At 35.9% G+C, this 25,759-nt stretch overlaps 1 protein-coding gene and 1 non-coding gene across 9 annotated transcripts in view; one reads left to right on the top strand and one right to left on the bottom strand.

The window, feature by feature from the left end:
* Positions 1-25,759, bottom strand: part of DGKH (diacylglycerol kinase eta) — a 154,193-nt gene that overhangs the window by 40,224 nt on the left and 88,210 nt on the right. For all 8 annotated transcript variants that reach the window (XR_010383610.1, XM_031466059.2, XM_031466063.2 and 5 more), the window contains exons 9-17: positions 23,966-24,068; positions 22,664-22,823; positions 20,145-20,253; positions 19,877-20,016; positions 16,288-16,372; positions 11,220-11,305; positions 4,936-5,035; positions 3,006-3,279; positions 2,207-2,329 (exon numbers count right to left, since the gene is read on the bottom strand). Coding sequence is in view for 7 of the 8 variants with exons in the window: in XM_031466059.2 (XP_031321919.1) it covers positions 2,207-2,329; positions 3,006-3,279; positions 4,936-5,035; positions 11,220-11,305; positions 16,288-16,372; positions 19,877-20,016; positions 20,145-20,253; positions 22,664-22,823; positions 23,966-24,068 (1,180 nt within the window). In the remaining variant the exon portion in view is untranslated. The remainder of the gene's footprint in view (positions 1-2,206; positions 2,330-3,005; positions 3,280-4,935; positions 5,036-11,219; positions 11,306-16,287; positions 16,373-19,876; positions 20,017-20,144; positions 20,254-22,663; positions 22,824-23,965; positions 24,069-25,759) is intronic.
* On the top strand, positions 19,656-19,730 carry TRNAT-AGU (transfer RNA threonine (anticodon AGU)). The gene has a single exon. It is a non-coding gene; the product is annotated as a tRNA-Thr (tRNA).

Genomic DNA, 25,759 nt, shown 5'->3' with positions numbered 1-25,759 from the left:
AGAGTGTCCTAGTGACTAAGATTGATGTTCCATTGCAAATGACTAAATTAATGTTTCACAGTTCTTCTTAAACATAACATCTCATAGATCATATTGATGTACTGTATTTCACACATCTCAGACATACAGATTATTACACAATTCAAATGATAATACAATGAATGTGCTTCAAAAAATGATGATTAATACAGAAACACTTCTACTGCTACTAATTCCCACTAAATTGGATTACCAGCCAAAAAATAAGATCAAATACTGCACCATTAAAGAACTGTTTAATTTATGCCTACTTCAGTATCAATATCTACATCTCTATATTTATGTTTTTTAGTTTCTTTTGCAGACTACAATGGAAGTGTTAAATTCATGGGTGTATAGTAAAGTGGGATGGTAGCTGATTGGAAAACCATTACCAATGAGTGCTGAAAAATCAATCCTCCAAAGGGAGCCATTCATTATGTCTGAAATGAGCAGTGTCTGGATATCAGTGTGTCATTACATTACAGAAACATCTGGAGAATTCTGTCTAAAACGGGGCATGCTATTTTAATGGAGCATCATATTGACCAAGTGGGTGCAACCAGAAAAACAAAAAGTCTAAAATCATCAAGTTAAAGATTGGTAAAACAATTTAAGGGAGAGAATCTGGAAAAGAAGATATAAGGTGCGGGAAGCGGATGTGATGCCATGAAAGCTGTTTCCAGTATCATTTAAGGGCTGCCACATGGCAGAGTCATCTTCAGTTTCATGAAATGATATGTATAAAACTGCTTTTAAACTAACCATAAAGCACTACACAAATGCCAGTAGTCATTACTGTTATCACACACAAAACTTTATTAATAGTAACTGTAAACATGGGCAAGAAATTTGAGGAAGAAAATAAAAAGCTCAATATAAGGAAAACCTTTCTAATAACTAGAGTTGACCACGAGGGTGGAATGCAGTGAAAATGAGTGATCCGAAGGTTCAGGACCATCTGTCAAAAGGGTTATAAAATTGGATTATATTCCGCGACATTTAAGGTCTAAAAGGTCTACGGTTATAGAATTGGGTTGTATGCTGAAATAGATACATAGAAGATCTAAAGGGGCTAAGGTTGCAGAATATGCAAACACTGTCTGCATGCCAGGCACGTGAGGTCTCTAAGGTCTAATTTCAAAGTTTCTAAGGAGGACAATTCTGCTAGAGTGTAATTGGTAGCAGCAACAGCAGAAATAGTAGTAGTAATAATAATAATAATAATAGTAGTAATAATAACAGTGATAATGACAGCAAACATTCCTTCACAGCACAATGAACCAGGTGTTATTCTAGGCACTTTACGTACGTTAACTTATTTAAGCTTCACAACACGTAGGTATGTTATTATCTCCATTTTACAAATGAGGAAACCTCAGAGAACTTAAGTAATCCACTCAAGTTTATATGTCATGAAAGTAAAAGCAAAAATTTAATGATTGCACACAGTTGTGATATAATAGTACTGGCTTTTTGTTAGCACGGTGTAATTACTTTCATATTATCTTCTCATCTTCATTAATACTTTCATTTCTGCTTTGCTTTATTCCAACACATTAATTTTTTCCTTATACAGTATGAAATATTAAAGTATAAATTCATCTTCAGTTAAAACTTCAAAGGTAGAGAAACAGTTAATATTCTTCAAGCAACTACGTATTAATTTCCTGGCAAAAATAATTTCAGGAGAGATGGGTTGTAACTAGATGTCCTATGGTTTCAAAGCTTAATTTGGCGATAAGGATTATCAACCATCTCGGCTGATCAATGGAACTCAAGAGACTGCTAAATAATTTAAATGTCAAGTTTTATGCAGATGGGGCCTGCAGCTTTCATACAATTCTCAAAGGAATTTGAGGGCTAAAATAGGTTAAAATCTGCTGATTTACGTGTTTATTCCCTCTTTCTTCAGGAAAATTAACATATTTAGCTATGTTTGGTCCCCAAATCCTTAGTTTATTATGATGATCTCCAGATTATACGATAAAAAAGGGATGTGAGTGTACTTGACAATCATCTAAATAATGTTACTTTCATTATTTTAGCATTCATGAATGTCTAAGCTTTAACTTCTGGAAAGCCTTGTTAAAAATACAAATAGTTTATCTCAAACTGATAAGCCTTTCAAAGACTGAAAGCAGAATCACATTTTAATTCCAAAATAATTTTATCATAGTTTTCTTACCAGTTAATGTCTCCTTTGCATCATCTTCCTTTGATTCTTCTCTAGACTCATCAGTTTCCGTGCTATCATAATCGAATGACTGATTAACTGGTTCAGAGGAGTGCACTGGCTGCTCATCCATAACTTTAAGCAGTAAGAAGAGAAATTTGTTTGGACAAGTGAAAATAAAAATCCACAAATATTAAAATATGCTTAAGAAAGGAAAATTGAAATATACACCCCCAAAATTTCATATTCACGAATAAACAATCAATTTGGAGTCATCTGATGTCTGAGATTATAAAAGGAAATATTTAAAATTATCAAAATTATATTTTTAGCAGAAGAGAAAAATAAAATACAAGAATTTTAGAGAATGAAATACAAGTCCAATTATAAGCTGTAAAAGGTTTTTGGATATTAACTATTTATATTAAAGTTAACTTTTAGTCTACTACTAAAATTCTCGAAGTACAGACATTATAATAATATAAAAAAATTAAAATATAGATGGAAATTTTATGAACTCTTAAAAAAAACAACAAACATTTAGGAAATCAATATTAAGAAAATATGTTCAAAGTAGTTTAGAGGTTTGATTTTCTTTAAGACTTAGATTCCCATTTAGTAAAAAAAGATTTTAATTTTGGGAATATTATTTAAAGATAAGCTTCCATTTTATTTTTATGTTTCCAGTGTACTTTATCTCTGAGATTTGTTTAAGGGTGTCCCGTCTTACCAATAAGAAAATTTCACTGTGCTTGCCCTGCAAACAGGAGAGCGGCTAACTTCTTCAGAAGCTGATTTTGTGACTGTTTACCTTTTGCGGCTTCTTCAATGACTTGCCTCACTGCTTTCTTTAAACTGTTTGCCCGCAGCATTATTTCCCTCGGTCTGACGGCTTTCTGGGAGGAAGGTTTCGCAGTGTCATCCAAGAGTTGTTCCTTGCTTTCACACAAGGATTCTTCGCTGGAAGATTCCACGGGATCTTCCTCCACGATGAGAGAGCCGATGCCTGGGAGAGCCGGAGCAGCCTGGGAATCTGTGTGCAAAGCCTGGAGCAGTTGTTCAAGCTTCTCATTGAGGACCGAACACTACGGAAAAACAAAAACACAGGAATCAATCTTCGTTTAGTGGAGATGGAAGACAATAACTTAATGGTTTTCGATTTTAGAGGAAAGATGCTACACTGATGTTTACCACAGATTGGCTATCTACTATAAATTGTACTTCAGACAACTTGTGGACTAAATAATTCATAATTTTTTTAAATAGCACAATTAAGCTCTAAATTTACTGGTTTATACTTCCAGTATTCAAACACCATTTCATGGGTGAACATCTTTACAACTTTCCTAAACCTATTTTTTCTTAAAACAAAATAGCAAAAGCTTCACCATAAAGTGACACATTACATGAACAATTTATCCATTATACAAAATTTGCTATACATTATACAAAACATTGCATAAACTTTTGTTTAACGTAATCAACTTACGGCACCGTTTTGAGCACAAACTGCCAAGTCTGGCCAAGTCTTCTAAGCTCATCTTCAAAGCTTTGGTTTACAAAGGAGTGAACAGCTCTTAAGGGATTACTGGCTCAAAGAAGGAGCAAAAGGAATATGCACAGGATAAAGAAGAATGATGCAGAAAGACAAACAGGTACTCAGCCCTTGTTTCCTTCTGTTTTTCTTGGACTGTTAAGGGTAAAGAAACACTTAGGACTGAAACTGTTAATGCTACTGCCTAAAATACCTTTTATCTCCACACAATTTCCAGTCCCTTCTGCCTCCCTTTATTTGTCTGATGACTGCCACGACAAAGTTACAGCAGAAATAGTTAAGAGAAATAAAAAATGTGACTACAAAGGGTTTCTGTTTTCTGAAGCTCTCCACAGAGTAGAAAAACAAGAGAAAGAGACGGAAAACTTCCAATGTATATTTGTTTGTTTGTTTGTTTGTTTGTTTGGGGGAGGTAACTAGGTTTATTTATTTTGTAGTGGAGGTACTGGGGACTGAACCCACGACCTCGTGCATGCTATGCACTCTACCACTGAGCTATACCCTCCCCACCCCCTGCCCCCAATGTATATTTCTATTTTCTTTTCCTTCCACTCAAAGCCATCATCTATAGCACGAACTGGGGGAGATCTTTCCTTTGCAAAGCCCAAGAGAGCCACGCCTTTTGTTAGAATGCCCTGTCCTGAACAAATGAAAGCAAAGACAGTAGCTTTAAGGTTCAGTAAACTGTTCTTATTTCAGGATCCAAAAGCTCACAGAGGGAAAAAAATATCTATAAAGAAAAAGGCAAAACAAGAAACAGAACCCTGAAAGAGGCTGAGGACCATGATGTCTGGGGAATCCGAGCAATAATTCTGGGAGGGAACCTGAGTGGCCAAGGTCCGTCTGGAAATGGAAAACCATTCGTCTCCCCTTGGAACACCAGGCACCCAGCACTTCCCCCACGTGACTCGATGCTGGTGCATTTCTCCTTCAAAATGTCAATCGGTGGGAAAAAGGAGTTATCAAATTCAGATCATTGGTCTTCAGCAATGCAGTTTTCCTACGTATTAAAGGGGTTAACCATAAAATAGAATATTTTAAACCCTCATATCTGGTTCAGAAGTAATTTTTCTCTTGGTTTACAATGTTTTGGCAGGAAAGCCATTAACCAACTTTGCTGTAAAACACAGTTCAACGTTAACATTTTCAGTAAAAAAAATTCATGCCCTGAACGTGTCCCACTTACTTTACTGGCCACGGCATCAGCTACAACAGCTTTTTCCAACGTTTTTTCATGTGCCTTCTCTACCTTGGCAACGAAGTCCTTTACAGTTTCACACAGTATCCTTTGAGGAAAAGAAATTGTGCAATTCAGGAAACTCAGCAGGCTGATATGCTTTGATTTACAAACATATTTAAAAATAAGCACAATCAAGTAAACTGTTAAAAGATTGGGATCATTTGTTTATAAACCCAAACTTCTCTCCGCTGGGTAACACGTCTTAGATAAGCTCAAACATTCTAAGTGATAAATGGACACATGAACAAACCTTGTTCTACATAATTTAAATAAGTTGTTTTAAGCTTACAACAAGTCTTTCTCAAATATTTAAATTTTAAAAATTTCTGAGAAGAGTAGTTTTCGATCTTATTTAAAAAATAAAGCATTATCTCCTGCACCTTACATATTCTTATAACAAAACCTGCAGTGTTGAACAAATAAGAATAAATTTGTCACTAATGGTGTCACTGTCGCCTTACTATTCATGATATGGGTATCTTGGAAGCATGTTGTTCTTGAAGAGGAAAGAGGTTGTGTATTATGCTGGAAACCAACGTGCCAGTTGAATTGAGTTATATTCTCTGTAAATCCATTCATTTATTCCCTTAAGATAACCAATGCAATAACATGCAGACTAATTGAATTTAGGTTTTGTTAGTGTCACTAATAAATGGTTTAGCTGTTTGTTTCTTTTAATTACATTTGGTTTCTTTGCAATAGAAATAGACTAAAAGAAAAAAAATCATCTGAAACACTAACAAAATTTGTCAAAAATCTTCAGAACTGGTATCAGATTAAAAACTACAGCCAAAGGAATGGTATATGACCAGCTTTTTGTAGCAAGCACTGATAGTGAGTTTTAAAACAAAATCAGACTATTTTAGAATAATGTTTCTCTTTAACATTGATAGAGGTTGAGGAATTTTAAGGGAAAAAAAAGTTTCCAGAAATTACTTTTTCTATTATACTCACAATTTTCTCTGGTATGTGACTGACAAAAAGGTTACATTTCCAGATACTTAAGTATTATGAAATTGAGCCATTCAATAAATATAGGACACATATACACATACACGCACAAAAACACACACACTCTCTGAACCTTCACATTCATCATCTAAGAAAGAATTGAATTACTCCTAACAATTCTTGTTTTGTTTGTTGTGTTTTGGCAACCATTTGTAGATTTCACTTGGACAAAAGGTACTATTTCCTAATCTTCAGTCTTTTTGGCTGGCCTTTTAAACTCAAATTCTTATAGACTCTAGCTTACCATTTATCAGATTCATCCATGTGTAAGTTCCGTCTTCTTTGTTCATGTATAATACTTTCATGGAATTTCTCAAACTGTGAAGGCAGGCTATCATGAACTTTCTTCAATGGACTTCACTGAGATTCCCTAAGATGTCCCACCTCTAGGAAGAGGAGACAGTGGCTTTCCCTCATGTTTATGGAACTCCAAAATAGAGGTCTTATTATTACAACACTGTCTCGAGAAAATTTTCTCTTGGATTTGTAAAACTGCATATGCCATGACATTATCAGAGCCACTGCTGCTGGTATTTCATTAACTCCTAGGGACAGAACCGGTGGGTCACCAGCCTAGGAATGAGAGGGGCAGAAGAAGAGCTTCCCCAGTTGTGCCACGTTGCTAGGCAGACAGAGGCTGCAGGAGAGAGCGCGATCCTGTGTTAGGAGAAATGCTTGCCACATAAGTTGGGGGAATTTCATGGTCCATTAAGTTCCACATTCCAGAAGACAGAGGATATTTATATTCTGGAGAAATGAATTAACTTCCTGTTACACCTAAATAGTGAATGTAGGGTTTTTAAAGTAGAAATCAAATGCATACTTAAAAAGGGTATGATTTCAGAGTCACACCAACTGAGAATTTGCAAATTGGGGAAAAACAAAAATTTTTTTCGTCTTTTTTTTGGTTTTTTGGGGGGGCCATGGGGGGGTCATTAGGTTATTTTATTTATTCTATTTTTTAAATGTATTTACTTTTAGAGGAGGTACTGGGGATTGAACCCAGGACCTTGTGCATGCTGAGCATTCTCTCTACCACCTAGCTATACCCTCGCCTGGGGAAAACAATTTTAAGATGCATTTACTATAGTAACACAAAAGACATTTTCCAGCTGATACAGTTTCTCCCTTTAATACATAAAGACTTCCAGAAAACACGTGCAAAAAATCAAATAAATGAAAGTAGAACATGCGTCTTCCCACAGAGCTAAAAATATTTTAAATTCCTAATTACATCTTTAATTAATGTTAGTCATAACTTGGATGAGATTTTTCCAGCATTGTTCAATTCATTGTTTTGTTTTATTCTCTCCCTTCCAAGCTGAACACAATTAAATGTGGGCACCAGATATTCAGTTGACGCTAACAACTGTCCCCAGGTAGCATGTTGGGTGATTTCCACCATCACCTCAATTATGTTACATTTATGAGATCTACACATCGCCAGTAGCAGTACCTTCATTTATCAGTTTTCCACTTATTTTTTTAAATAGGGGTAAATGACAAGAAAACATGCAATGCTACACTAAGAAAAACAGGGCAATGGTGCCCAAAAAGAACCACATATTGGTAGGCAGGGATCATACTATGCGAAAAATTATTTTTCATCCAATACAAACAAGTTCCAATCAGAAATTAAAGGTGCCTGACAAGTATCAATACATAATATATTAAAACCCCTAGCTACGATGTGCTCTGAGGAAAGATTCTAACATATTCTACCTCATTTTTCAGTGAGGGGGTTGGCCTAAATTATCTCTAAGATAGATTCTAAATCTAAAATTCTATGGTTATAGGACAATGGTTCCAATCTTACTATTTTTTCCTGCTAATGATCCCATTTTCTGAGAACTTTTGTCTACAGCATAAACTGCATTGACTTAATAACTTGTTTTTTTATTTTTATGAATAAACGATGTCCATACTAATTAGTGCTTCAGAATCTCGGAAAATAACTCATGTGACCGCACCGAACTGACAAAATTCCCAAGTCAAAGAAATGTTGGCTTTATGTTGATTGCCTACATTTTTTAACCTATATATTAGCTATGCTGATGAAACACAGCTTTTCCATCAGCATTTTCAACATTTTAAAGAAGTTAAAAATAGCTTAGGCTACTGAGAATTACTATTTTATGAAATAAATATAAACACACATAAGAGGTTTAGTTAAAACGTTCTGCCTTAATACTGTCCCATTCAACAAGTAAATGGCATTAACCAAAGAAGGGAGTTCTTTATTTTTACCTAGGTGGTGGTTAAAAGAACGTGTACGTGAATATGTGTGTGTATTATTTTTTTCTAATCACTAAGTTGTACCTTTATCATTTGATCACTTTACTGTGTGTATGTCAAGCCTCCATAACACATTGTTTTTTAAAGCAGGGAGAACTAGTATAGATTTTGTAAATCTTACGGACATAAAACCCAAGTGCAAGATGTGAACCCTGTTTGGATTTTGATTTGAACGAATCAACTGCTTGAAGAAAAAAAAAACACGTCAAAACAATTAGGGGAAATTGAATATGGACTGAGTAATTATTATTAATTTTATTAGACTTAAAAAAGATGATTGGCTATACATACTGAAAGTGGAATAAAATGATTTCTGGGATTTGTTTAGAGATACTCTAGCAAGAGAAAGTGGGGAGCAGATGACAACATGTTGATAAGTCCTGAAGCTGAGTGATGCGTGTGGTGGGAAATCATTATAACTGGTGTCTCTACTTTTCTGTATGTTTGAAAAAAGTCCGTAACAAAAATTAATGTAAAAATATACTATATCACTGGGACAAAGTTACCACATGTTGTCCCCCTCTTTCTTCTCTTGAAACTCTTTATGGCAAAACTTCTAGAATTTTAATCTGGGGTTGTAAAGGTAGGGTGGTTGGATGAGTAACAAGAGGGGACCAAGGTTGGAAGAGAATCTGCTTAAAGGCAAATGAGCCTGTCAGGGAGAAATCCGAAGCCAAGGCTAGGAGGAGCGCCTCGGTGAGGAGCCAGGCCAACGTCTAAGAAAATATTTGAAATGCAATTGGGAAAACATGAAGTGATGCCATCACAACGTAATACAGCACTCTGTAGTTTATAGGATCTATATTTATTTCATTACGCAACTTAATTCTAACAGTTCCATGAGGGATAGGCATTCTTTCCATTCTTATCCTTGATAAAACAGACACAGATCACAAAGCCAGAAAAATGGCTGAATCTCATTTAGGACCTGAGACTTACAACACTGTGACTTACTTCAGTGGCTTTAGAGCTGTTTTTCAGAAACACTTCAAGGATTCCATAAATGCCTGATTCAAAATTCATTTAGAAATAGAGAATAGAATTTTAAAATGCTCTTAAATCTTTAGAGATATTAGAGAAAAACAATATAAATATATTAGCTTTCACTTTAGAATTCATTATTTTTGTGCAAATCTTGCACTATATTCAATGTAGTTTCCGGTTATTTCTGTATTTTATTTTGGATACATGGTTGCAAGGAAATTATCTTCAATTAAATAAAAATGGCATCCTTACAACCATGACAAAATATAATATAGAAATAATTAAAATACAGAAATAATTGGAAACTGCATCAAATATAAAACTATAACTGTCACCTATAACCTTATTGCTTATTTTTTCTCATAAATAACTAATAATTTAATCCTATCCAATTTATTAATGCCAACAAAATAGAATTTGTTTATTTTTAATATTGGGATTCTGCATAAAATTTTATTCAAAAAAGACAATGTTATAAATCAATTATAATCTTAGTTAAAAAATAAAAGGAAAAAATATACAAAATGTAAGAGGCAGTAATCAAACACATTAAACACACCAAGGCCAATATTAAGGCTTTGCTAACATTTGAAACAAGAAAGGTAGCGAGATAAAATATTTACTTAAGAATCATTCTATAATTTGTTATACTTTTAAAAGGTTCCATTTCGACTTTCTGTCTCTTCTAGCAATGTCCTCTAAAATGTCCTATAAAAAAGAATTTGACTCCTGGGGCAGGGACGGCAAATATCAATGTCTTCCTCGTAGAAGCAGCTTAGGTACCTAAGGAAGTAACTTTGGTACATGAATTCAGCCCAGGATGAGAAAGACAATAGGGAATGCTAAAGCCTGGGACAAACTGGAGATTTGTACATTTCCCCGTAAAGCAGTTACCACTAAGTAAGAAAAACTCAACTGTGGCATCAAGCAAAAAACCCGCCCGCAGTACTGCCATCAAACAAAGAGCGTCTGGAGCCCATCAGTCTGGGCAACAATGTGCTTCCCTTGTCTTACGCTGTTCAACTCTCTTCCTACTGCCCAGTCCTGCCTCCTGTTCCTGGGGGTTATGGCATCGAAAACAACAGTCACTACGTTTGCACTTTTTTCACAAGCAAATTTGTTTATAATGATTTCTCTTGTCTTCCCAGGACTTCTTTGGAAATTAAGTGTATAACATACTGAAGTTTGTGTATTTTCTCCTCCACTACTTCCCCACTCCCTTTCTTCTCTTCTTGTCTCTCTCCTCTTTCTATATATCAGTAATATTTGCTTGCTAAGCCAGAATCCTAGACCACGCTCTTACTTTTGCTTATCAGTTGAAAATTTTAGTGAGTTTCTCTTCCATACTTGACATTTCAGTTCTCACGACAGCAGGATAGGATGCTTCAGGACTAAACACTAAGTTCCAGCCAGGCAACACTTGAGCCAAATCAAGTAGCTTTGGCTCCATGTATGGAATCATGATAACTTTGAATCTGATAACTTTGAATTAAAATATAATTACATAATTTAAATATGCTGAGAAATGCCATTTTGAAAACTCCCATCATTTCCCTTTTCCTGATGGAAACAGTTCCTAGATAGTAGTGTTTACAGAAATAATGAATTATAGTAAAATGTGTTTTTTATATTATAATTAATCAGAAGTGTTTCTTTAAAATAGGAACTAGATTAATTAAACTCTCAACATTTAATTACACCTTTTTGACAAAAAGGTTTCAAATTTAGCTTCAAGAAATACTCTCTAAATACACTCAACTGCAGATAAGATGCTAAAGTGACTTTTTAAAAACCAGTGCAAATTTAGTATAACTAATTCTACAACCTACTTTGCAGAGATTTTGGGGCAAAATCACAAAGAAATGACATAAGTGGTAGGAAGCAGCTTTCCTTTCATTGTCACCATATAACTACTTCATGGCTTAAGTTCCAAAACTCACTTGGCAGATGATATGACCACTGCATGTTCATCAGAATTGAGGATTTTTGTAAGATGAGCTGCAACCGAGTCTTCATAAATTGTCATCTGAAAAAATAAAAAATCTACACTGTATTATTGTTGCTGGCATTTATACAACTCATTTTTGCCTTGAAAATGGGACTATTTATAACATGTGATACAGGGCAATGGCTATAATGAAACATAAATGGCTTTAATGAAATATATAATATATATGAAAGAGTCATTCTACAAAATAGACAAATATTTCCTTTCTAGGAAAGGATCTTAGTTTCTAGAATTCTTTAATTCAGAGTCTCAGAAAAATTCACAAACTCCTTTAAAAATTTTGTTAATGTCAAATAGCTGAAAATAAGAAAAAAAACTCCTATAATATAGGTCAGTACAAAAAAAAAGCCAGACAACCTAATAAAAACAGGCAAAAGACTAGAAATTTAAAGAGGAAGATATACACATGGTCCATAAGCAGATGAAACGGTGACCATCCTCATCAGCCATCAGGCAAATAGAAACTAAAACCACCATACAGTACCACTACGTCCCTGCAGAACAGCTAACACGAAAACAACAACGATGGCTCGAATATGCCAAGTGCTGGCAAGGTTGTGGAGACACGGGCTTCTCATACACTGCTGGTGGGGGTGCAAATTGATACAACACTGCAGAAAGCTGTTGGGTGGTCTCTATTAAAGCTGAATGTATGCTTAATAGTGTAGGACTCAGCAATTCTACATCTATACCCAAAAGAAGGGCAGAGTGCCTGCACCGCCAGACAGGAACTGGAATGTTCATAGCAGCATCTAATCAATAGTAGAATGGATAACAAACTGTAATATACTCATGGAATGGAATTCTATAGGGCAATGAGAATGCATGACATGTCACTATGGATCTCATAGACATAATATTTAGGGAAAGAATTCAGAGACAAAGAAGTGTATACACACAAAATGATTCTATTTTATAAAATACAAAAACAGACAAAATTAATCTATGCTGTTAGAAAGGAAGGCTAGTGGTTACTGGGGTGGGAGGTGGGGGTGGTGAATGAAAACGGGGCTTGGGGGTACTGGTAATGCTGCCTTGTGTCTGGGTATTGATTACACGGGTTCATTTAGTTTGTGGAAATTTATCAAACTGTATGTTTATGATATGTGCACCTTTCTGTATGTACAATTCAACAAAAATTTTAAAAAATGCTGAATGCATGTCATACAATCACATAAGTAAGTATTTCTCGCAAATAATTTAATAATCAAAATGCTAAAGGAGCCCCATACCCCCTTATCTGTTTGACTCAAATGGTAACATTCTGTTTAAAGAACACATCTTTTTAATGTGTAAAAATGTGCACAATAATTAAACAGCCTCATACTCAGAGCCATCCATCATATGTTTGCCTCAACTATATTCCATGTCACACAGCTCAAAAATGCCCAGAGTAAGCCATCTGCTCTATTCAAGCTGGCCTCCTTTACCCTCCTACTTGACGCATTTTCATTGCTTTTTATCAATCTGCAGCAGTTTATTCAGACTTAAATGAAGATTCAATTACTGACATTCCCCCATCCCACAAGCCTTCCTGACTACCCTCTTCCCAAAGGGATCTTAGTCCTGATTTACAACCAGGGCCACCGGTGTCTAATCACTGTCCTATTCTTTTAAGCGTCTATCTTTTGTCCTTCAAAGGCAGACCACGTATGGAAAAGAAATTTCACATGAAAGAAAGGAGAGGAGGGAGGAAACTCAAAGTTTCACAGAATATTGCATTGACTCACAAATCCACTTACTGATCCCTGGTCTAAACATTAAAAACTACACCTTTACAGTTCAGATTAGAAAAAAATAAAAATATATCTTCTAAAAGAGCAAAAAAGAAAATACTCTTCCAAGAAATTGACCTCATATTTTTTTTTCCTACAGGGTAGATTGTCAAAAAGCCTAAGAAGGTAGGGGACAACTATCATTAATTCCATTTGAATTTAAATTTAAAAATCCAAGTTTTTGTCCATTAAAAATAACCAAAGGCAATGAATATAACCTCTTCCAGAGGAAAATGAAATAACCTCCACATCCAAGGATAAAACTATGGATGTCACTTATAAAACGATTATGGAGTCACTAAGCAGCATTTGGAAGTAATGATAATAGTTGACATTTTTTACTGTGTACCAGGCACTGTGACTGAGTACTCTATGTATTTATCCCATTGATTATCTTGTTTTATGGCCACGAAACCTAAGGCTTGGGTGAGTGGAGTGATTTGCCTAAGACCCACAGCTAAAGAGTTGCAGACAAGCGAGGGGCCCAGCGGTGAGGACGGGTCCTACCCCGTTGTACTGTCCCCCACTTGCTGACCAAGCAAGTCTTGGTCTATGCTTAACTGTATTTGTCAAATGCAAATTTCATCATTTCTCAAGTACATCATTTTAACAGCCGCCTGCCTGGGCTTCCTCTGTCTCTCCTGCCCCTTTTTCAGATCATTCTCCACTTCACAGCACAGTGATTTTTTTCTAAAGTGCAAATCTGATCATGCCACATCCCCACTTAACATGTCTCAGTGTTCTTAGAAAGTCAAAACTATTCAGCTAACAGGCAAGAGCTTCCATAATTCCTAAGACTCTCCATGATCCAAACTCTTCTTTCCTCAGCTCTGCCCTGTCTTTTGATGCTCTTCCCTTGCACCGTAAGCTCTAACTCTACAGAATTACTTGTAGCATCCCAAATGTACCAAGAGCCTTACTATCAAGCTCTGCGGAATGCTCTTTTTCAACTGGCTAATTCCTCCTTCTCTGTTTTGTGCTGAAAACCCGGTTTAGGTACAACCTCCTCTGTAAACACTTCACTGAACTTGCCAGGCTAAGAACCCTCTCTTCTGTGTGGCGATTACACCTGAAAATAACTTAAACATTGCTGATCTTTTCCTATCTGTCCCTCCCACAAGACCAGAGATTCCCAAACTTTCTAGGCTCATGGCATCATTAGTGTCTTAATAATTTCATCACAGTGCCCCTAGGCTAAAAGAAATACTTAAAAGTAGTTAAGTCTGAACAAATTAATAAGTATTTATGCCCTAACAACTTCATAATCATTTGAGAAAAATAATACACATAAATTAAAAGAAAAAATAATATCTTATTTCATTCTTAAATAACTAACTGTGAGCCTCTGGGCACTGTATACACCTCAAACCTTAGAATCAGATTGGACAATGGTACCGTCATTGCTACTGAAGGAAATCATGGAATCCCTATTCTTCCAATGTGTAAAAAGTACAACAGCAAATAAGATCATTTAATTATGGCCATAAGGAATTAATCAGTAAAACCGTCACAATTTCTTAAGCTCTATAATTCTACAGTGCCAGGGGAAAGCTAACAGTTAATAAGATAGGAAAATCAACTGCATTTTGTGTCTTTTTAAGGAAAACTGGAAAAACAATAATAATTTCACAGTCACGCATAAAGGAACCCAAAATAGATATTTACTTTAAAAAAATATAAGCTCGAAAATTAGGTTGAGCCTAAGAAGAAAGAAGAAATCTTTTACTGTAGTTTTCAAGGCAAAATCAGAATGATGCCACACTCTTTCAACCTGTAATCTTAAGGCACGCTATCCCCATGTGATAAAATATTTTAAAAAGAAACCAAACTAAATGAAGTTCCATTAAAACCTTTTTATATTTAAAAAAAAAAACAGCTTCCTTCTGTGTAGTTACAATTGTATCTCACAGTTAGTGATCACATATGTGATAAAAGTAAAGTTGTCTACCTTCATTTTATATGCTAGGAAATATATATTTTTGAAGTAAATAGTGCAAAAGAATCCCTCTCTTTTGTCTCTTTGGAGACTAATAACATTCAAAAAAATACTATTAAGAAAAAAGATTGGCTCCTATAAAAAGCATTATGTTTCTAGTTGGATAAAATACTATTAATAAACAAAAATGCTGCTGGAAATAAAGCAGTAAATACACTAATCTTTAATAGTAATTATCTCTGAGTGGCAGGGCTATAGGTAAACTTTTAATTTTCTTTTTGATGTATTTTTGAGTTTTCCAAATTTTTTAGAAGCAGTTGTTGCTACTTTTAAATCAGGGAAAAAATTTAAATACAATTAGCTTCTTTAAGGAATAACCCACGTTTCTGGTAATCATTCCTTAGTTTCGACAAGTTCATAATTTTCTTAGTGGCAAAGATTTCCACTGTAAAAGAAACAGATGAATTTTCCTAGAGGGAAAAAGAAGCTCTCATAGCTCAAATGGTCTTAGTGAGTCTGCGAATAATCCTTTGAAAATTAGGCTCTGTCTTAAGTCTCCAGTACTTTGAGATTGAATCAGAATGCTGAATCTTTAGGGAGGTATGAAAACTAAGTTATTAATGGTCTGTAGCAGGGATGGAATGAATGAAGGGCACTGTCTTCCTTGGTTGATCTTGATAAACAGGCTTAACCTAGAGACCTGCTCCGATGCACCCTCCACACAGCAGGCGAGGCAGGAAGAGAGATACGCTACAACATTATGGGTACAAGTACTGATGCGTTTGGGGATTATTTAAGGGAGTTGGGTGAACACCTGATAATCAGGCTGAAGCAGAAGATGAGTAAAAGCTAACAGGAACCCGGCATCAGCCAGCTTCCCCGGAGCCCTGTGGATGAGAGGAAGCAGGCGGGTAGGGGAATGAACGATCAGGGGTGGGAGCAACGGATCTTGCACGCCTGGTACTTTCCACACACTCATCACCTCCTGTAATCCTCACAACATGTGGCCTCCTCTCCGGATGAGGTAACGGAAGCCCATGAGGGCGAGTGACGTGGCTGAATTCCCACACCTAGGGTGGGTGTCCTGGAAGGACTCTAGCCCACACAGTAATAAGAATTCTTTCCTCTGGGGGAGAGGACTAGAAGCAGTCAATGAGACCAAACTTCAAATTCAAAAAAAATTACAATTAAGTAAACATGCTACCATATCTTATAAGGTTTTTTTTTAATTGCTCAAGACACTCACCCCCACTTTCAAATGATAAATACGTAAAGGATTAAAGTCTTACATAAAATTCTTCAGATGCTTCTGGAGGTTCTGAAAGTAGAGAAGACTTTGGTGGCAATTTGAGTTCATAGGTCATTATACTCCACCTGAAAGGAGAAGAACTTTGGTCTAAGATTCATTTAAAATTTAATAAACTGACTTTGTTCTCACCTCAAACACACATATGTGCATATCTATTCATGAACTATGGTTTACTGTGTTCTAAAACAACCAAATATGGGAAGAGATGGAGTTTTGGTAATCTCATGAGATGCTGAATTCACAGCCTATGATTTCCATATCTTACCAATTCTCTAATGACCTCCCAACATGTTAAGGCCATGGCCCACAGAGAGAAATGCACAGATGTAACAACACCTCCCCTCCTCACTCGGTGCAATGCATTCTGACTTCTATTTCTTTCTGGTTCACTTTTTAAATAATGCTAACTGCAGTTTCTAACTATGGGTCACAGCCTGAAATTCTAAAACAGTGTCCTAGATTAAACAAATGCATATGACCTATGAAAAGTAAATCATTCTGATGTAACAGTCTTGCCCAGTCAGCTTATAAAGCCATGAAATGAAAATCAGCTAAATCTCCCTTCTTACATTAAGAAAGTAAGCGTGGGATTGAGAGGAAAATGTTAATAGAAATAATATGTCATTGAAGCACATGTATTTCAATTGGCTGTAAATATTAATGTCAGACCAGACATTGAATCATTTGGTGTTAGAGAAAAGCAGTCAATTCCAGATAAATCCAGTCTTCTATCTAAAATCGCAGTTTCAAGATTGGGGAAGGATATTTGGGAAAGGACATTATCAATGTCAGTAACAGTTTGTGGTTAAAGATTTTTCCAAGACACAAAGCATAACAAAAGCAGAACTTTGACAAATGAATTTTAAGAAAAGCACATCACAGTGGAAGCCAGTGATAGAACCTGGAGGAAAATCCCAAGGTTAGCATCAGTATTTAAATAGAAACTAGTATATCATTCAGACTAATGTCTTTGCATAAAAACGAAAATTCTGAGAAAATTCCCCAAAAGACATAGGTTACATATTAAGATGTGTAAATTAAATAGTTGAGTATAGCTACTACTCAACTCTTGACATGAATATACTATATATATTTGATCACAAAAAGCCATTCATTCGTTCATCCATCTGTGCAACAGATATGTACTGAACGTCTCAAAGTGACAGACAGTATTCCAGAGTCTGCAAATACAAAATTGAGTAAAATTTCCCTAATAAAGCTTATATTTAAGTGCAGAGAACAGATGTAATACTGAGAACAAATAAAATAATTACACTTTGTGAACTTCAAATAGGGAAACTCACAATTGGAAACATGATAGTCAAGTCCCAGAGAGCTGGAAATACTCCTCGGGTTAAAGGACAGTTAAAGAAATGGGAAAGAAATCCACCCACACGTCTTAAGTTCCTTGCACCTTCCAAGCTAACCTTCTTCCCTTGACAGGTAATGGCTGGGGCAGAAGGAACATGAGCAAGTGGCAGCAGGAATCAGGGAGGGATGCCTTTTGGTACCAGCTATTGCCTATTGGACGCCAGAAGGTAAGGACCCATTTGGTGAGCACGTGCATTAAAAAGAGAGTGTGGCGCTGAGCAAAGCCCCTGGGAAGCAGAGTCTGCACTGGGGTTTAGAGAGCCAATTCAACCACTTATTTAGCTATGTGACACCAATAATATAAAATCTTCCTGAGCCTTTTTACCTGTAAGATGGAGATGATAAAATATTAGCCATCTCTAAGTGTGTAGTGAGAATTAAACGAGATGAAGTGCCAGGTGGACAAAAATTATCAGTCATTCCTTCCTCCCACGGTCTCCACAAGACTCAGTTTTCATCTTTGTAAAACAGTCATAATAATGCTTTTCTTAGCCAAAACCACAGTGTCGTTTTGAGGATCAAATAAATTAATATATATAAAAAAGCTTCTAGGATGTGGAATATTATGAAACATCCATTTTTTTTCACCTGGTCTTTACAAATCATATTCTTTAATAAAGAAAGAACAAAATATTTCTGTGTTTCTGACAATAGTCCAAGGTTTTTCAATCCACTTTGATTTTTTTTCTTGTGTGTATGTTTTTCTTTTTTTTTTTGCTGGTCTGAATTAAGGAATTTTACCATGGGGGTGCTATTTCTTGGCTAACCACCTGGAGAAGTTAATTTTTATAACATACGAGGGAAAAGCACACAGTCAGAGCAAAGGAAATGCCTCAGAGCGTTTCCAAGGATGTGGGGAAGAGTGGTATTTAAATTGACAACAAAAAGCCATTTAAAATACCTTGTGTGGTTTGGAAAGCTCTGAATTGGGCAGTCATCTGGGAAATCACCTCCAGCCTCCCTCAAAGACTGGATACTGAGTCCACTTTCTGCTCCCAAACTACTGGGGGACCCCTCTCATGACTTGTTTTGGATAAACACAGACGAACGTCCAGCTTTCTTTTAAAATATCCTGTCAGCCAAAGAATCAGCCGTGACAGCATTACCTTATGACAGGCGAGGTTACAATTAATTAGGTTATAGCTTATTTTAGAGTAATTACATTTTAGATTGGTGGCTCCCTGATGAGATTTTGTTATTTTCGGGAAGAGTTCCACAGATGGCTAATCCTATCAAAGTTGTTTTGATTCATATGAGCTCCAGGTTATGAGATCTTGATATTCGCCTTCTACTGATGCTGGAGGTGACTGCTTACTGCGTCCTGACTGCTCCCCACACCCCAGTTCTAAATGCCCCCTCCACAGAACTCAGCATACACACCCTGTGGTGCCTTTTTTATATGTGGGGTATTTAGAGAGGAAGCAGTTAAGAAGATGCACTCAAGGATCCAGTAAACACGGTGATGGTTCCTTCATATGAAGCTGTCTTCCTAATGCTTCCCTGTCCCTGGGAAAGGATTTTTTCTTTTAGTATTTCATATTTTACTGGTTCAGTTCCTCCTCAATATGTATAATTAAGAAGAGATGCTCTAACGTATCTAAAGTTTATGTGTCATTCTTAGTTTTAATGAAACCAGAAGATGATGGGGCCTTCATCATACTCATCAGACGTACTCCCTCCCGCCCTCATTAACCATTTAAGATTTTTGACCCAAATATCAGTTAAAGGTAATTACTATCAACATAAACTCTATCTTTAAAATAATAGGTTCATTAAACCAATTTTCTCAGGTTGTTTGGTTTTTGCTTTTTGTTTGTTTTTATAACTCATTCATTCACTCCCAAAACGTATTTTCTGAGTGTCTGTTCCATGCCAGGCTCTGTTCTAGATCTCAGGGGTGGGCAAGGATGGGAAGTCTCTGCCTTCATGGGCTTACTGTCAGTAAAACTTTAATTATCAAAACAGGATATGGGTTGGGGAGGGTATAGCTCAAGTTGGTAGAGCGTGTGCTTAGTATGCACAAGGTCCTGGGTTCAATCCCCAGTACCTCTGCTAAAAATAAACAAATCTAATTACCTCCCTCCCACCAGAATAAAATAATTAAATAATACAGTAATAAGTAAATAAAATATTTTTTTTAAAAGGGTATCAGTATGCCACTTTCCACCTAGTTTTAGAAGAGAATTTGTTATTATTACCTGTCCAGCATTTTGGTACTGGCTCGTTCCAGCTTCTCCAGTATCTGTGGAAGTTGGGTGTCATCATCGTATGAACCTCCCCAGCCAAGAACCCGGGCCAGGTCATTTCCTGTACCCAGAGGCAGGACTCCCAGCTGACACTGAAAGAGAGCCCCACAGAAGACCTCAGACAAGTTGAGACATAGGGACTATGTCATTTCTGCACTTCTTGGGTTACTAGATTAGGATACATTCATGTTAACTAGCAATGAAAAGAATGAGCACTTGCCTGTTTATTCAAGTTGAGTTTATCAATTTCTGACAAAACCCAACCTACACTTCCATCTCCTCCACAAACGAGAATCCGGAAATTGTCAAACTTCTGGAACAATCTTAAACTGAAAGCAAGAATTACTTTATTTAAGTATAAATACATCAAAAACCACTTTCCCCAATTCTCGGTCATTCTGTTATTTATTGGTATTCACGTTCAGGTTAAATATGAGAATTCTTACTTAAATGTGAATTATACTACAGAAATTACTTTGAGTGCAATGTTTAACTCAAGAAAACGTCTCAACCATAAAGAGGAAAGGAGCTTATAAGTAGAAATGGAGATAAATTAGGAGGACAGGGGAGTGAGAAACGAGAAAATGAAAAAGCAGCAGAACCCAGGAAAGAGAATGAAAGGTAAGTGATACAAAATGGTAAATGGGGTGATTTTTCTCTTTCCCTCATAAGGATATGTTATTTCCATACGCAGCATATTACAAAAGAGGGCAGGGATCCCAGGGCACTGATGCTCTGAGGTGGCCTTTGGGGCAGTTCCGGAGACCCACCAACCTCACTGGTGTACCCCTGTCATACTTCTAGTTGCTTTTTCTCCTCCTCTTCTCCTAGTCTCAGGTCCATCATTTTACTTCTGTCTTCCTTCATCTCAACTTTTGACACTTCTCACCTCCTGAATGGACCTTGGTACACCTCAACTATTGTGGGAAATCGAAAAAATATGTTACGGAGACACTATCAAGAAGTTTCACAAATGGAGTGCCTTCAAATCTTAAGGGGTGGATGGAAAAAGTAAATGTCAAGAATATAAAGTATTAGATACATGCACCCCAATGTCCATAGCAACACCATTTACAATAGCCAAGACATGGAACCAACCTAAATGTCCATCGACCGATGACTGGATAAAGAAGTTGTGGTATGTTTATACAATGGAATACTACTCAGCCATAAAAAAGAATAAAATAATGCCATTTGCTGCAGCAACATTGATGGACCTAGAGCTTGTCATTCTAAGTGAAGTAAGCCAGAAAGAGAAAGAAAAATACCATATATCAGTTATATATGGAATCTAAAAAAAAAAAGAGAGAGAGAGAAAAAGAGTACTCACAAACTCATCTACAAAACAGAAACAGACTCAAAGACACAGTAAACAATCTTACGGTTACGGGGGGGGAACAGGTGGGAAGGGGTAAATTTGGGAGTCTGAGATTTGCAAATGTTAGCCACCATATATAAAAATAGATTTAAAAAATCCAAATTTCTTCTGTATAGCACAGGGAGCTATATTCAATATCTTATAATAATCTTCAGTGAAAAAGAATATGAAAACAAATATATGTATGTATATGCATGACTGGGACATCATGCTGTACACCAGAAATTGACACATTGTAACTGACTATACTTCAGTAAAAAAAAAAGAATATAAGATATTAAAACTATGAAGGATTATAACACAGATTGTGCTAGCAAGGGAAACAAAGCTAACCATCAATGGAAGTGACAAAGGAGAGAAGAGAGGCCAGATGAGGAAGTGCCCGGACTCATACAGGGGAAAAGAAGGGATGTACAAGCACATATGGAAGGAATTGGACTTAAATGAAGAAGACCAACACCATGGGACCAGAAGGGCCTGAGACAGAAAGAAAAAGGCAGTGGAAACAAGAAGGAAGACCCTGAAGGGACAAAAGTGAAAAGAGGCATATAGAGAGACTGAGGAGAGAAACGGAGAAGACAGGAAAGTGCTAAATCACAAAATGCAAAAGGCCTTTTCAGGAACTGATATCTAAAATCTCCATTTCTACTGGGTTCATGCGTTAAGGTGACAGTGGAGCTCAAGAGAAAAGCCGAGTTGGCATCAGTGAATCATAAGGAGATTGCAGGTCCCTGGTTCAGATGACACAACATTACCTGTTCAACGAAAATCATACATATGTACTAACAATGGACTCAAAATGCCTCAAGGCATTTCCCTCATTGAAAATATATTTAATTCCCGCCCCCCAATTTTAGGTTATGTGACGTTCCAGAAAGTTGGAAACTAGCAATTAACAAAAGTACTATTTTTGTTATTTATGTGAACTGAGTCTGAAATCCTTAAGGACCTGTCCTTGAGACCTACTACAAAATCTGTGCTTTGGTTAAACAATGATCTGTATTATATAAAAATCAATACTAGCCTTCCATACAAATCATTTTCTAAGGTTATTTTTGGTATGTCTCTATTTATACAAGTTGCTCTTTCGTAGAGCTAAGTAAACTGTGTTGTTTGATGTAGGACACATCCTAAAGTATTTTCTAAACAAATTTTGGAATTTTCAGCACACAAGGAAGTTACACAAATATCAAAATGGTCGTGTTAAAATTTATAATTAGAGCTTTAAAAAAAAGGGAGGCGTGGGAAGATCAACACAGAGAGGTCTAGCTGAATCTACAATTTTCGTGAATTGAAAAGCCAAACGTACTTCACAGTCAGTGCAACATTTCATTCAAATGAGATTTGTCAATAATCATTACCCTAAATGAGGACCTCCATTCATTAAATCAAACACCTGAGCCGGATTTAGTAACTGTTTAAATCGACGAAGAAACTTTACTCCCTGATTATCTCCACTCTTAGAATTGACAAAAACCAACAGAGGACTAACACAGAATGAAAACGTTGCTCTACAGAAACCTGCAAAAAAAAAACAACAACAAAAAAAAACACAGTACAAGATCAGTATGTACAGCTTTCTCTTTTAAATTATTAACAAAACTTCAGGAAAAAAGATAAATTCATAAATAAAGAACCTTGTTTATTACTTTAACAATAACTTAAAATTTAGCCCTCCAAATGGAGATAGGCTTATTATTTACATACTACGACTACAAAATATATCTTCTAAAGTATGCTCTATAATGTAAAATCATACCAAAGATGGTAAAAGTATTAATCATAGATAATTTAAGACTGACCACCTGCCTTAACAATACTTAATCATTAAGAGAAATCAATCATAGTCTATAAATTCACATTTGTTAAAGAATTCATGTTCATATTCAGTATTACAAAATATTTTAACTGCTCCTTGAGAAGGCCTTAGAAAATATTTTAAATTCTTTAACCTTACAGTAAATAACAGAATCTTGATATATCAGGGTTATGGGGAGGGGCTGTTAACAGCACAAGTCAAAGTTAATCATATCTTCTGTGGCTTATATCCTCATATTTACAATCTCTATTGGCATAATTTATATAAAAAGTTTGGAGAGCATAAGGCACTTTATCGATGAAAAATATTAATGATGGTTTATGATTAAGGTATTTTGTAATCTGGCTTGCTTACAAGGAAGTTATTAGTATGCTAACCCAAACCAGTGCTGTAAACATATTCTTCTGTACTTACAACTAAGCTGTAAGATACTGGAAGAAGTGGGAGAATTTATAGGAATACAAATTCCTGCGCTGAAATTGTAGGAAAACAAGTTGAAATATGAGCTACACTAATGGGCAGTTTCGACTCTGGAGGAGAAAAAAAATCACTGATAAAAATTAACCTTTTCAGATTGCATTTTGTTATAGAATAATGATCTTTATTTGCTTCAATGTAAAATCTATAAATCTTATACAATGTAATTTCACCACTGTTATAGCTATGTTAAACCTTAATTTTAAAATGTTCTTTTATAAATTAAATAAACTGAAATGGAATTATTATGTAAAAACTGACCAGAATAACCAATTTCTAGACATCAAGTTCTATTTATTCTAGGTAAAGAGATGTACTTATCAACATTCATACGCTCAAATTATACACTTACACCACTGCTACATACCGTCAGAGTCTGTGCTGTTGAGTGCAATTGGAGGTATGACAGACACTTTACATTGGCCAAGTGGACAAATAGGATGGTATAAATCTTTGCAGGCAGTGTGTACCTAATAACAAAGAAGGAAACCTTCAAGAATCATAAAAACACATCACTGTTTTGTTATGGCATAAATGATATCGAAGGAACTGATAAATGAGGACCAAGTGCATCACAAAATGTTCAGTAACTCATAAATTACTTTAATGGCATAATATTTAATATCCCTTGAAGGAATGAGCTAATCATGTTAGAGATGGGAATTTGATTTGGCCCGTGCAGCCTGTTTCCATGATTGTCTCAGGCAAGCAGTATGGAGTCACTGAATGCCTGGTGGAGGCAAGGAGAGAGGAAGAGAGGGGAAAGGCGTGCAGAGGAAGGGAGGTAAGGGAGGAGGGGAGAAAGGGAGGGAGGTGGGGAGCGAACCAGCATGTGTCATCACTGTCCACAGGAAAAACTGATGACATTGACCTTATAAAATTCTTACAGAATTCAGTGAAAGTAAACACAATTTCTACTGTGTCTGCTGTTTTCTGCAGTGATCTTATAACTTTCTATCCACACCTCTTTTATAACATTGTCATGTTTTTGTAGTTTTTAAGTACATCCACGCCTATTTTCTCAGCTAGACTTCTGGCTCTATAAGGAAAAGGATCGGGTCCTACCATCGCCCACTCATCTTAAGTGGTACACATCACAGGCACTCAGCAAATGTGTTAACTCTGTAGGGAAAAAAGTTTCAACGTCACTCAAGCAAGGCTAACACATTAAGTAGGACCCAAGCAATTTAGAATGATTTATGTTCTCACCTAGAGAGCCTTTAAATGTTTTATTAGTAAAAGAAGAAATTTCATGAAGCACTTATTTAACATGGCTTTATTTCATTAGTCCTTTTAGAAAACTAGTGTATAAATTGAACACGTATTTATCAAAACTTCTGAGAAAGTAACTGAAATTTAATAGTGATTCTTGTTCTGCCAATGACCTTTTGAACAGTTTCCTATTATGACTTATAATGATTAACAATCCAAATGGATTTTCAAAAAAGAAGCATGCACAGATAGTTTTAAAAGGAATTAAAAAAGAGCAAAACAGAAAAATATTTATAACAATGTTAAATGAGAAAAGCAGAGATAAAATTGTATCTTGACTATTTTTACAGAAAAGATAAAATTATGTCCAGAGGCTGGACAACAGCTGGAAAAATTAGGAGTTGACTCATTAGGATTATGGAATTATGGTTTTGGTTCATTCTGAACATAGATGACTATGTTTAGACACTATATTTTCTGCTGTTAGAAACTCATATTTTAAAGGCAAAATACTATGTTAACAGACAAATGAAAGTGTAAGACGTACAAGGTTAAGAAGAATGTGACAGAGGTGATAGTGGCCCAGAAACCTGCACGTCTGACTGACACAGGGCAGGGCAGAAATGATTTCATACCAAGGTGATATTTAAGTCAGCCAGGAAAAAAAAGAGGGCAAAGGCATTCCAGAATACCTCTCCTTCCATAACCTGTAATAACACTTCTCCCCTATTTGTGATATTTTTAAAAGGTGGGAGTGAGTAGCATGAGCAAGTAAAAAACTTAGTGAACTTATACTGTTAAAATTAGTAAAATTTAAAACTACTCACTAACCGCAAGTACAGACCTATATACTGCATGTAAAGACAACTTAAATAGTACCTTTCTAAATGCCACTCCTGGGCATATATCTGGAGGGAACTCTAATTTGAAAAGACACCTGCACCGCAAT

Source organism: Camelus dromedarius, chromosome 13 (genome assembly GCF_036321535.1).
Source record: "Camelus dromedarius isolate mCamDro1 chromosome 13, mCamDro1.pat, whole genome shotgun sequence".
NCBI lineage: Eukaryota > Metazoa > Chordata > Mammalia > Artiodactyla > Camelidae > Camelus > Camelus dromedarius.
Note: the sequence above shows the minus strand (reverse complement) of the source record. Positions and strands in the feature narration are given on the sequence as shown.